Source organism: Podarcis bocagei (genome assembly GCF_964188305.1).
Source record: "Podarcis bocagei genome assembly, chromosome: 8".
NCBI classification, from domain to species: Eukaryota; Metazoa; Chordata; class Lepidosauria; order Squamata; family Lacertidae; genus Podarcis; species Podarcis bocagei.
The window spans coordinates 87210815-87223935 of record NC_138133.1 but is presented as its reverse complement, the minus strand read 5'-3'; the positions used below and the strand labels follow the sequence as shown (position 1 = coordinate 87223935).

The following is a 13121-nucleotide window of genomic DNA, read 5'->3' as shown; positions in this document are numbered from 1 at the left end:
ATTCTACTCTGCTGGAGTCATAGAGGTGGCTGTACCGCTTCATAGTCCTAAGCGGTGTGTCACATCTAATTTCCCTTCCTACAGCGGCAGAAATCCTAAATGGAGAAAGCTAGCATATCAAGAGGGATGTGGGTGGTGCTGTGGGTTAAACCACAGAGCCTAGGACTTGCCGATCAGAAGGTCGGCGGTTCGAATCCCCTCAATGGGGTGAGCTCCCATTGCTCGGTCCCTTCTCCTGCCAACCTAGCAGTTCAAAAGCACGTCAAAGCACAAGTAGATAAATAGGTACCGCTCCAGCAGGAAGTTAAATGGCGTTTCTATGTGCTGCTCTGGTTTGCCAGAAGTGGCTTAGTCATGCTGGCCACATGACCTGGAAGCTGTACGCCGGCTCCCTCGGCCAGTAAAGCGAGATGAGCGCCGCAACCCCTGAGTCGGCCACAACTGGACCTAATGGTCAGGGGTCCCTTTACCTAGCATTTCAGGAAGAAGGATTTAGCTTAACCTTGTTCTCCCTGAGAGGCTAACTTTTCCCATGCAAAGATGCAAGAGGATTCCTGTAACAGTGACACCGTCACAGCGATACAGGAAGCTGCGTTATACAGGCCAGGCCATTGGTCTTCTCTAGGTTAGTGCTGTCTACACTGGCTGGCAGCATCTCTCGAGGGTTTCAGGCAAGGGGGTCTTTTCCAGCTGCACCCGGAGACGCCCTTGGGGGATTGAACCCGGAGCCTTCTGCATGCTGAGCAGATGCCCTCCGGCTGAGCTCCGACCCTTCCCCAAATCCCACGTCGCTAGCAGAAACAGTACCTAAAGAGAGAGTTGCGCCAATCTACTGAGAACCAGTCAGTCTGAGTCAGGGATGTTTCGAACCCGTGACGAGGGACGCTGCAGGATTCTGCACTAACTGATGCCATTGGGAGGTTTAACCTGGAGCCTTCTGCATGCCAAGCAACTGATCTCCCTCCCATATGCAGCCCGTTGCTGTCGCATGGCACACCCACCCACCCTGCCTCTCGCTTTCAGGGGGATTTTATTCTTGGGAAGCGGGGTGTTGTTGACCTGCCAGAAAGTCATCTGGGGTTAGGGAAGGACTAAAATGAACCTTTGTGTGGGGGGGAATCCAGTGAAAACTGCCCGGCCGGATCCGGCGAGGATTACGGTCCATCTGGCCGCATCTCCTGGCTTGCAACTGTAATAGCTGTGTGAGCCCTTCGTCGCCACCAGCTCTGCTTACGAGCTGCAGCCGAGTGTCCTGCTCTCAATCCCTCCTCTAATCTCCTTAGCGTGTTCTCCTAAGGCCACAGAACAGGGATTTTTCCTTCAGTCTCTCCCTCGTGCTCTTGGCAGAGCAAGGGGCAGAGCAAGGACCTTGGGGAGGGGGCTGAATGGCCTGAAACATCTCTTCTTGCCGTGGGATCACATTCATCCAGTGCTTTACCAGCTGCACTGGCTCCCGGTGGTCAGGTTTAAGGTGCTGCTGTTGACCTTCAAAGCCCTATGCGGCCTAGGACCCTCATACCTACGGGACCGCCTCTCCTGGTATGCCCCCGGAGGACCTTCAGGTCCACAACTGATAACATTTTGGAGGTCCCAAGCCTCAAGGAGGTTAGATTGGTTTCCACTAGGGCCAGGGCCTTTTCAGTACTGGCCCCGACTTGGTGGAACGCTTTGCCACAAGAGACCAGGGCCCTGCGGGACTTGACATCTTTCCGCAAGGCCTGCAAGATGGGGCTGTTCCGCCTGGCCTTTGGTTTGGACTCAGTCTGACCCTTATGTTTCCCTCCCCTTATGGTCCTGATTTATCGGCTACTTTTAAAATGAGGCTGCATTTTAAATTGCATTTTAACCTGTATTTTGAATGGTTTTTTATTTCTTTTCCCCCCATCACGTTTTTTGCTGTGATTTTATTGGTGTCAGCCGCCCTGAGCCCGGGAGGGCGGGGTATAAATAAAATTTATTTTTATTATTATCATTATTATGATTATAAGCTCCACCCTCCCACATCTGGAGTTGAGGGCGCAGCTGGGGCTGCTCTGACCAGCCTGCAGCCCTTTCCCCCGACTCTGCAGAAGAAAAAGAGTTTTGCTGCTGCACGGCCTTGGAAGCACCTAACTGGGGCTGGGAAAGATAGCTTTTTCTTGCAGCATGCGATGGTCTCTTGGTAGGCAGGACCTCAGGGAAGGTTTTACTTGGGGTCAAGAAGCCGTGTGTGTGTGTGTGTGTTCAACGCTTGCAAGCTGTTTTTGATCAGCACACCAAAGCTTTGATTTTTCTATCCCTTCCCTCCCTTCTTTCTCTCTCTCCTCGCCAGGAAGCGCCGCGGAGCCATCAACAGCAAGCAGCTGACGTACCTGGAGAAGTACCGGCCCAAACAGCGGCTGCGCTTCAGAGACCCACAGAACCACAAGAACAAATGCTGCATCATGTAACCTCAGTAATAGCCTTTTGCCAAAACACACACACACACAAACTCCGCAAACACAGACGCAGGGCTTTACCTCTGAAGTCCCAGGCGGCAATCTTCCCCACTGGGCAGGATTCCCCTTGTTCGGCGCTGCCAAATCTGGCAGCGCCGGGATCTGAGCCTAGGAGGGAAGGTGGCTGAGTCCATTCCCCCCCTCCAACAAAAAAACTAGAAATTATGTTGTTTTTCCCCCCTCTCCTCGCAGAACACTCGCCAAGTGCGACGATGGCACACCACAATGCAATTGTGCTTCTGTTCCTTGGTGCTGTGGTGTATCTATCTGGGACCACCACAGCTCCTCTTCCATGCCCCCCCCCAAAAAAAACTTTCCAGGCAGGGGCAGGTCCCAGCAGGGGCTGAGTGGGATCGCTTTGGGTGGGATAGACTTCTTGCAGCTCAGATCCCTTGCCACTGCCTCCCCTCTCCCTGATGCCAGTGTGGCTTCCGAAGCTCCAAGCCAAAAGCAGTGCCACCCTGCCACTGCCTCCCCCCTTCTGCTGGGGGTGGTGGTCTCCAATTGACTTGGTGGGCACCGCAGGTTATGCCAGGCCTCCTGCAAACCAGGTGGCAAGTTGGTTTTGGCCGGAGGGATGGCATTGGTTAGGTAATGGCGTGATGGGTCAGTTGCCACCTTCTTGCAAGGTAGTCTTTCTGGCAAGGTAGTCCTGTGGTCTTCTTGAGTGATCTGCTGTGATCTTTGATCTAACCCCATGAAGGGGGTTTCCTCACCCCATTTGGAAAAGGTACAGGGACATTTCTCTGCAATGCACAACAGGAAAGCAAACAGGCTCTCTGCCAAAGGCATCGTAGTTCTACCTTGTGAGATTCCGCCTCCCAGGTGCTACGATTCCTCTCTGTGTGTGTGTGTGTGATCAGAAGTTGATCCCTTCACGTTTAAATCATCCGATTCCCATCCTTGCCTCTGCTTGCAAGGGCATCCTAGGGTTGTAGCTCATTGGCAAAGGTTTGGCTTACCTGCACGAGAGACAGGAGCGAGGTCAGGGGAGGCAGGTTGCTAGTAAAAAATGGTTTTTGGTCTGAGAACAGAGGGCTTCAGGAATGTTTGGCATTGGGCTCAGGAACTGGGAAGAGGCGTGAGACAGAGAAAGCTGTTTCATGCATGGAACGACATCTGATTTGGACATGGAGGACTGCACAATTTATTCCTGTCTCCGCCCTAGGCCTTAAGAGATCAGGCCAGGGGGAAGGAACCGCTCCAGCCCCTTGCAGCTATTCCTGCGGTCGCGGGACGTTTACAAGGAGATCCCACTTCGCGGGAGAAGAATAAATGAGCATGCGATGTAATTTTGGCACCCAGGGAGATCCCCGGACCTTGTGGGTCCAGTTTTAAGAGACAGAGGAAGCTGGACCCAGGAGAAGGCAGGCTAATAAATTCTCCTCTGACTCTTCACAGGTTGTGAGGAGGTTACCGGAAGATTTAAAACCCATTTTCCGTGCTGCAGTTTTGCCCTTGTCGAGAGCACCCAAGCCACACCTTCGGTTTTGATGCTTAAAGTTTTTAATCGCTATTAAACGCACAAGTTATTTCTGGTGATTTTGTCTGTGCAAAGCTAAATTGCGCCATTGCCGCCTGGTTGCTTGAAGATTTGCTGTGTGAGCATAGCAGCAGCGGCTGGTCCTATACCGAAGCCATGCAGAAATCACAGCCCCCAAATCCCCCCCTTTAGCAGGGAAATGGCTGTTCCAGGGAGCTGCTCACCACCTCTTCCCTAAAAGAGGACTAAGACTATGTGCCCCTCGGTGCAAAAAAACAATGGTAACAATTCTACCCCCAATGCATTATGGGTCAAGAAATCAGGGGATTGCGGGGGGGGGGGGGTGAGGAATAATAATTCTGCCCCTCTTGCCTCATTCTGGTTTCCCTAGTCCTATTTTGCAGCTTGGCTACTGAAGCCCCACTTCCAAATTATGAAAATCTTCAGCAGCTCAAAAGTCATGAGATCCTGAAACTTGCTTTTTTTGTTTTGCTAGCAAAAATGGGAGTTCTGGGTGCATAGCTATGTTTTGTGTGCTCTCCTCCTTTTCTGGCGCTTGGGAATGGCATGCAACGTTAATCGCAGGCGTGCAACTGGTTGCAGGTGCACACATTCCATCTGCATGCAGAACGCCCTGGCCGAAGCGGTAATCCGTGTCGGAAATAGATGAATTAAAGTCCCCATGAGCAAATCGAGGATCTTGGCAAACGTGCGCAGAGACTCGCTCTGCCTCTCCCTGTAAGCCTTGGTATTATTAGCGCTCTAAAGGTGAACATGCCCCGATCTGAGATGCGCAGCCCACAGAAACTCCACAGCTACTGCTTTCCTCTTGTTTGTGTAGCAAAAGTTTCGGTTGCGTTTTCAATACCTTCAAAAAAGTTCAGCATTTTGCTTTTTAAACTTTTAAGGTCGTCTCCCCTGGCCCGGAAAGCTTTCTTCCGGTTGACGATAAATGTGCAGTCCTCTTGACAGCTTCCATGCGTGGGTGGGAGCGATTTCCTGTGCTGAGAGCTTAAGTGTGCAGCCAGCAGGTTATGGGATGGAGGATGGGTGGGAATTGTTCAGCCTGCAAAGGCGTGACTTGGTGGAGGGAACAGTTGGTGGGGGGCAGGCAGGCAGCTGCTTTGAGTGAGCGTCTACCAAATTGGGGAAAAAAGAGATTTGGGGGGGGGAGAGCCTTGCTGACTAGGGTGGACTCAAGCAGATCGCAGCACAAAATGCGCATGGCCTAATTTTGCGCCTGCGCCCAAATTTGGGCTAACTCTTGTGGCAGAAGCAAGATTGCACCATTTCCCCAGGATTTCAGGCTGCAGGCAGAGAGACTGTTGTGCGGAAGCTTTCACGCACGGGCTCCTTGCATGTAGACAGCTAGCATGTCAGGGAGAAGGAAGACTCGGCCCCACATGCCTCTTCTGGCGTATGGCTTTTATGTGGGCTGCTGGGATTCCCTCCCCATCCTGCCTCCCATGTGAAACATTCAAATAATTGGATTTCCTCTTCCCTCGGACTCGAGTGATGCAAATTAGGAAAGGGATGCCTGCCTCAGAAAGAGGTGATCATGCCAACACAACTTTATCCTGACCCTCCCGGTTTTAATTTTTTATTTTATTTTTTAAAAGTTGCTTGTAGTTGTCACTTCCAGGAAGAGAAGCATTGGGCCTGTTTATATATTTCACTGCCAGCCTCCAGGTAGAGGGGATCTTTCAGGAAGCACATTCCTCACTTTGGCCCCTAGAGAGCCAGCGTGGTGTAGTGGTTAAGAGTGGTAGTCTCGTAATCTGGGGAACCGGGTTCGATTCCCCACTCCTCCACATGCAGTTGCTGGGTGAACTTGGGCCAGTCACACTTCTTTGAAGTCTCTCAGCCCCACTCACCTCACAGGGTGTTTGTTGTGGGGGAGGAAGGGAAAGGAGATTGTTAGCCGCTTTGAGACTCCTTAAAGGGAGTGAAAGGCGGGATATCAAATCCAAACTCTTCTTCTTCTTCTTCTTCTTCTTCTTCTTCTTAGCAACCTTCTGCCATCAACACATAATGTGCCCAATTGGGGTGAAACCTCATAGGCTGGAGATGCCATCTTTACGATAGAGTCTGGCCACTCAGCTTGCTCCAGAGCCCAAGATTAGTGTCTGGGGAACACAGTGCCCTCCCTCAGATTAAAAGTGACCACCATTTGTGCTGACCATGAGCTTGTGGGGGGGGGGGGTTGGAGACCAGTGGTCAACACAGGCAGGGAAAAGTTATTTTCATCTACCTGCTGCATCAAGAATGTTCTTTAAAAGGGCACAAGCGCCAACTTTTTAAAAAGAGCCTTTCCGAAAAGCGCCGTTCTTTCCCTCAAATGTGCGCCTTTTGCAAAAAAAATCCCCATACGTCTCTTTTGGGAAAAATAAAATTTTAAAAAATCATAGCACATAAAATGTCTTCAGACCTTACTTCAGAGCACTGGCTTAGCCAGACACAGACATACCAGCATTCTTAATAGCCTTATAGTGTGGAAATCTTGAATTCAAATTTAAAAAAGACGAAAGCTTGCGTGTATCCTCTAGCAGGGAGACGGGGGGAAACATATATATATAAATTTGCAATGCCTCTTGTGGTTTTTGTGTGTGTGGTATTGGGAAAGGTGATTTCTCTCTCCCAACTGTTGTAAAGCAAAGGTAATCATGTTCCTCCACAGATCTCAAGGCGCTTTGCACTGCATTGCAGTCCAGAGTGGGGATTTGAAATGCCCCCTTGGCTCTGGTATGATATGGCTCATTACAATGTCCAGGAATGTGAATTTAAATGATGTGTGTGTGTGGTTTTTTTAATTATTAAAAACAACGATAATGTTTTCTCGGAGGGGGGATTCCCAATTGCTAATGCAAACGCCACAATGAAATGACGTTTTATGGTTCAAGGGGAGAAAAGGGGCTTCCAGCATAACTCCAAGGGTCATTCCACCATAGCTGTCAACATTTCCTTTTTTTTAAAGGGAAATTCCCTTATTCCGAATAGGATTCCCCGCAAAAAAAGGGGGAAAGTTGATAGCTATGCATTCCACCCCACGGCAGCCAGAGAATTCCTCAGACCCTCCTTCGTTGCACCTTTTGATGTAACATCCCGGAAGTGATGGGCGTACAGTTTCGCCATCATTTCCCTGCAAGTTTTTCCCACCAGAAAGCAATCGATTGCATTGAATGTGCAGCACGGTGGGGTCAAGCAAGGGCTCCCCGATGGCATATTTCGGGGCATCGAAAGAGCCTTTTGGGAGGAGATTGGCAGAAGCGGACACACCTGGCAGGAAGGAAATTGGAACGGCTGCCGCCACATCGACCTCACACCCCGTTTAATCTTCCAGCGGCCTGGGGGCGCCTTAAATTCCTCCGGCTTCTTCCCACACTGCTCTTGCGCTATCGAGGCGACGGGGTGGCGTCCTAGCTTGAGCATCGCCCGACCCCAAGTGGCCAAGCAAGGGGGCAGACAGCCGTGCAGTTGGCCCTGACGCAGAGCATTCCTGGGACACCAATGCTCCCAGGCCAGTGGGAAGACTTCACGAAGAAACAGCTCCCACTTGGCCCTGGAAAGCAAATTAAACCTTGGTGAAATCGCTGGCGAAAGGTTAATGTTTTAATCGAGGGCAGCTTCTTATCCCTGCTGAGGGCGCAAGGGGCCATTTTTCCGGAGTGGTACGCCTGGCTTCAATATTTTAGTGTTCTGGGATGTGTGTCTGAATCTTCCCAACCCACCCTGTTTCTTTTTTAAACGTGTTTTCCCAAAGATACACCGGACGATCCTTCTGATTCCTTTCAGCAGTGGGATTTTACACATCTCCCTTTTTTAAAAACTCGGTGCGCCATTAGTTCATAGGTCTGCCTTCCCTAATTCGACGGCCTGCCACTCCCATCAGCCCCGCCCTCAGCTGGCTGAGGCTGCTGGGAGTTCTAGTTCAGAACATGGAGAGAGCGCCAAGTTGGGGAAGGCTGTTGTAGACGAAGACCAGTTACTTGGGGTATTTGTTGGTTTGTTCGTTTTTCCTCTGAGCCATAGCTAAATTATTATTGTTGGTTTTTACTATTATACCCAGTGCTTTTATATCGGGCAAGCATCACTTTGGCAGATGCCAACGAGGTCCAGACACTTTATAACCTTTTTTTAAAAGAAGAAGAATTATTAAAAAAATAAAATAAGTGAAAACTTGTCTGTTTTTTCTGCTCAAGTCCTGTGTAAAACTGTCAATGCCTTTTTTAAAGTATTCACTTTTTTTTTTAGTTGTGAGAGGTTTCCTTAAAAGTGTAATAAGGCTGTCCTTGCCTCCGACCGCAACAACAAAGGAAAATTTAAAAAATAAAAAGGCTTCACTGTTTTGTATGAGACTCTGTGTTGCAGTGTATTTATTTATCTCTCCTTCCCTTAAGGTAAAATTAGAAGCTGTCCATTGAAATAACCACAATCTGACTCCCTTCCAAGTCATTGTGGTTTGAACACTGAGCTTAGAGGCATCATAGATTGCTCCTTCTAGGTAGAAAATCAGATATATAAGCTAATTGCCAAATGGCACTTCAAAACCTACATTGTGGTCACCACAACAGAATGTTTAGGTGCCTTTTTTTTGCTGCAGAAATTATTATTATTGTTCATTTCCTTTCTATACTGCTTTATATTTTAAAGGGGGATAATCTCAAAGCTGTTTGCAACACAGCAAATAAAACAAATCCACAATAAAATTCAAACTTCATGGGGAATATTTCAGATCCTTTCCTATGTGCCATTTTGCTTTTCCTCATATTTATTTACTGAATATATGGAGCTGCTCCATAGCAGAAGTCCTCTTTAAGAAGCCAGTGAGGGACAGTGGCTATCAGTGTTTCTCAACCTGTGGGTCCCCAGATGATGTTGGACTACAACTCCCATGATCCCTGAGCTCTGCCCTTGCTAGCTAGGGGTGATGGGGGTTGTAGTTCAACATTTGGGGACCCACAGGTTGAGAAAGGCTGGATTAGAGGGTCGGACTAGGAACTGGGAGATCAGGGTTCAAAGCCCCACTCTGTCATGAAACCCACGAGGTGACCTTGGAGTCAGTTGCAGTCCCTTAACCTACCTCACAGGGTCGTCGTAGGGATTAACGGGGTTCTAGCCCAGGGGTCAGCAAACTTTTCCAGCAGGGGGCCAGTCCACTGTCCCTCAAACCTTGTGGGGGGCCGGACTATATTTTGAAAAAAATGAACAAATTCCTATGCCCCCCCCAAATAACCCAGAGATGCATTTTAAATAAAAGCACACCTTCTATTCATGTAAAAACACCAGGCAGGACCCACAAATAACCCAGAGATGCATTTTAAATAAAAGCACACATTCTACTCATGTGAAAACATGCTGATTCCCGGACCGTCTGCACGCCAGATTTAGAAGGTTATTGGGCCGGATCCGGCCCCCGGGCCTTAGTTTGCCTACCCCTGTTGTATAGAAAGCCAAGGAAAGTGAAATTGCAATGGGCACTTGGTAGCCTCGAGCCATTTCAGGATCGGCGTGTGTGGCCGAAGGAGGGAGGCGAAGAGGAGGAGCTCAAATGCACCGAAAGCCCAGGTGGAACATGAGGAGAAGTGACTCGGGCCCTTTTAAGGGTGGGAAAGTTCGTGATCGCACATGTACAGCGATGGCGTTGCTCACCCCCAGAGAGCAGCGCAATTAAGATGGCTATCTTCAGCTGCTTAATCTGACAGCGTGCCAGTGCTTTTTCCTTAAGCGATGGCAAATTGGCATTGCAGTAGCCCCATTCCTGCTCTGGGAGTAATAATTTGCAACTCCCCCCGACAGCAGCTTCTTCCTAAAAAATGCAGGCCGCTTGGTCTGCTAGCAGCAACGCAGAAAGAGGCTAGCTCTTCTGTGTGCCATGTCAGTTGCATTCAGCAGCTGCAGGGCTCTGCCTGCCAACCCAAACACATTTCTGCCTGGCCAGAGTTCGCTTTGCTGTTGGCATCTCTTGATTTTCCCAGACGATAATGCCCACCTGTTTTGCAGGGCACGGCTGAGGGCTGGAATGTGGAGAGGCATCCTTGAAATCTCTGGGTGTGTCTTTGCTTTTCCTGTGTGGGCCATGCACTGAGAAGCAGGGTAACTTTATCCTATACTTTGCGGACTTTATTTGGAGGTTTTGAAGCAGAGGTTCGATGGCCATCTGTCAAGGATTCTTTTTTATTATTATTAAAAATTTTATTTAACATAATCGTTACAAAATATTGCAAATACATGCAATATATATTTCAAATAAGCACATATATAAGAAAGGAACAAAAGAGAAAAGAAGAAAGAAAACGTTTACCTTCCCACTGGAGGTACTGCTAGGTTGGCAGGAGCAGGGACCGAGCAACGGGAGCTCACCCCATCACAGAGATTCGAACCGCCAACCTTCTGATCAGCAAGTCCTAGGCTCTATGGTTTAACCCACAGCACCACCCGCGTTTATTTTGCGTTATTGTTTTTGTGGCTCTTTTTTGTGACTGCGTGGAACCCAGTTCAGCTCCTGATTGATGGTGTGACCGCAGCAGCCAAGGGAAACCCCAGAGGGGGAAGGCTCAGAGCCCAGGGATTTGTGGTGGGACATTGTGGAGAGGTCAGTAGGAGAAGATTGTAAGGAGCTTCCGAAGGGCAACAGGGTTTAGTGAGCAAGAAGAGTCGGTGGCGGAGAGCAGTTCAGACTGCGAGGCTGAAGCAGAGGAGGGGGGTCAAGAAGCCGCTTAAGAGTCCAGGGAATCTCCCTCTCCTGCTATGACAAGCTCCCCTCCTCACTGGTCTCCAAGAATGTGCAGAATAAGGAGAACAGTGGCCAGAGGTGCACAGACCCAGCTTGCGCCTGCATGAGTCGGGAGTGGATTTCATGCTCTTTATTCAGCTCATAGTGGTGAGGAGGAATGGAAGTTCCCCCAGAATGTCCGCTTTATATACATTATTTACACAATGGGCCCCACGTGATTGGCAAATTCCAGGATTCATCTGTAGGCCAATCAGGTTGCAGATTCACTTCCACCTGGAGCTGGATTGGGTGACTCCTGTGGACCAATCAGACTGCTGCATTCTGAATCCTATTGTTCTAGGACCAATCGGACTGCTGCATTCTGAATCCTATTGTTCTAGGACCAATCGGACTGCTGCATTCTGAGTCCTGTTGTTCTAGGACCAGTCAGACTGCTGCCTTTTGGATCCAACTCAGTACATAACAATGGGAAACATCTGAAAGAGGAGCCTTAGAGAGTCCTGGCAGCTGCTCGCTAGGGGCAAGACCTGCTGCCAAGGGTTTCAAAGTTGTCCGTTCATTTCCTCAAGGAAAGAGTTAACTTCCCTGCCAACAGTCTTTCCGCTCCTGATTTGCGGCACTTCTATTGTGGCCTCACCACCGAGAGTGTTCTCCAGCCCCTTCAGCCTTCCAAGGCAGGACCCAAAACTCCAGGTCAGCTTGCAGGGCCCCCAGCCAAGGTGTCACAAGGGGGTTGCACATGTGACAAGGATAAATGCTGCACCGGTTTAAGCTCAAAAGCGGGAAATGCTGGGCAGGAATAGACTGGATATATACTGTAATTTAGCAGGAAAAGTGCAGAATCTGCTGTCTTTTATTTTCGCTAGACTGCCTCCCTCTTTGTCCTTCCACCAGCAGGTGAAACCTTCTTGTTCCAACAAGCTGATAGGAACTGGCTGCTTTTAATGAAAGGGCTGTTGCTGTTTTATTGTGACTATCTGTGTGTTTTAAACATAGTCTGAAGCAGATAGTTTTACTTCTGTCCGTGTTTACTCGTTCGGTGTCGTTTCTTCTTTGTTTTTATCCATAAGCCGCCTTGAGTCCCATCATGGGGAAAGACTGGGTATAAATACAGTGGTGCCTCGCAAGACGAAAAGAATCCGTTCTGTGATTCTCTTCGTCTAGCGGTTTTTTCGTCTTGCGAAGCAAGCCCATTGAAGGATTAGCGGATTAGCGCTATTAGCGGCTTTTAGCGGCTTATCTGCTGATCGGATCAGCTGATAAGCGGCTTAGCGGCTTAGAAAAAGGGGGGGAGGGGAAAAAACCAGCAGGAACTTGCAAGACATTGTCGTCTTGCAAAGCAAGCCCATAGGAAATTCGTTTTGCGAAGCACCTCCAAAACGGAAAACTCTTTCGACTAGCGAGTTTTCCGTCTTGCAAGGCATTCGTCTTGCGGGGCACCACTGTAAATAAATACGGAAGAAGAAGAATAACAACCTTTTTAGATGATATGTGCTTGAAAGTGTTTGTGCAGCACCAGATGCCATCTCAAAATTCAGAGGTGTTATGATTTCCAGTTACGGAGTTCAGGTCTCTTAAATAACGCAACAGGCATTGCAGGAATCTAACTGCAGATCCAGTTTGGCCGGTAATCCTTGCTTCTATATTCTTAAGGCAGCTTGCCAATAATTTATCTGACTTGTTGCCATGTTCCTTATTACGGAGGTGCAGAACCTGTCAGACTCCAAGCCCCCATCACCCTCAGTTAGCATGGCCAATGGTCAGGGTTGATGGGAGTTGTAGTTCAGTAGCACCCGGATGGTATCAGGTTTCTTGTTGTTTAGTCGTGTCCGACTCTCCGTGACCCCCTGGACCAGAGCACGCCAGGCACTCCTGTCTTCCACTGCCTCCCGCAGTTTGGTCAGACTCATGCTGGTAGCTTCGAGAACACTGTCCAACCATCTCGTCCTCTGTCGTCCCCTTCTCCTTGTGCCCTCCATCTTTCCCAACATCAGGGTCTTTTCCAGGGAGTCTTCTCTTCTCATGAGGTGGCCAAAGTCTTGGAGCCTCAGCTTCAGGATCTGTCCTTCCAGTGAGCGCTCAGGGCTGATTTCCTTCAGAATGAATAGGCTGGATCTTCTTGCAGTCCATGGGACTCTCAAGAGTCTCCTCCAGTACCAGAATTCAAAAGCATCCATTCTTCGGCGATCAGGCACAGTTCTCTGCTCTTGTCTTTTATTCCCTCACCTCTCCTACTCTTTAAAAATCCCCTTAATTTCTGCCTCTGTCAGATTGTGAGGCAGCGGGCTGGAACTTTCTTTATTATTATTACTTTTTTAAAAAATTAATCTGAGGTTAAAGTGCTTGTTTTTCCGAAGTATATTGCACCTAGCAATAAATACCACCCTTGCCAAACGAAATCCAAACAGCAGGGCGACATTTCTTTGGC

At 49.0% G+C, this 13121-nt stretch overlaps 1 protein-coding gene across 5 annotated transcripts in view; it reads left to right on the top strand.

Annotated features, from left to right (window-relative positions):
* The window catches only part of PTP4A3 (protein tyrosine phosphatase 4A3), a 101302-nt gene extending 97283 nt beyond the window's left edge, over positions 1 to 4019 (top strand). For all 5 annotated transcript variants that reach the window (XM_081205260.1, XM_081205264.1, XM_081205261.1 and 2 more), the window contains one exon: positions 2312 to 4019. In XM_081205260.1, the coding sequence (XP_081061386.1) occupies positions 2312 to 2429 (118 nt within the window). In that variant the 3' untranslated portion in view covers positions 2430 to 4019. The remainder of the gene's footprint in view (positions 1 to 2311) is intronic.
* The last annotated feature ends 9102 nt before the right edge of the window (positions 4020 to 13121 follow it).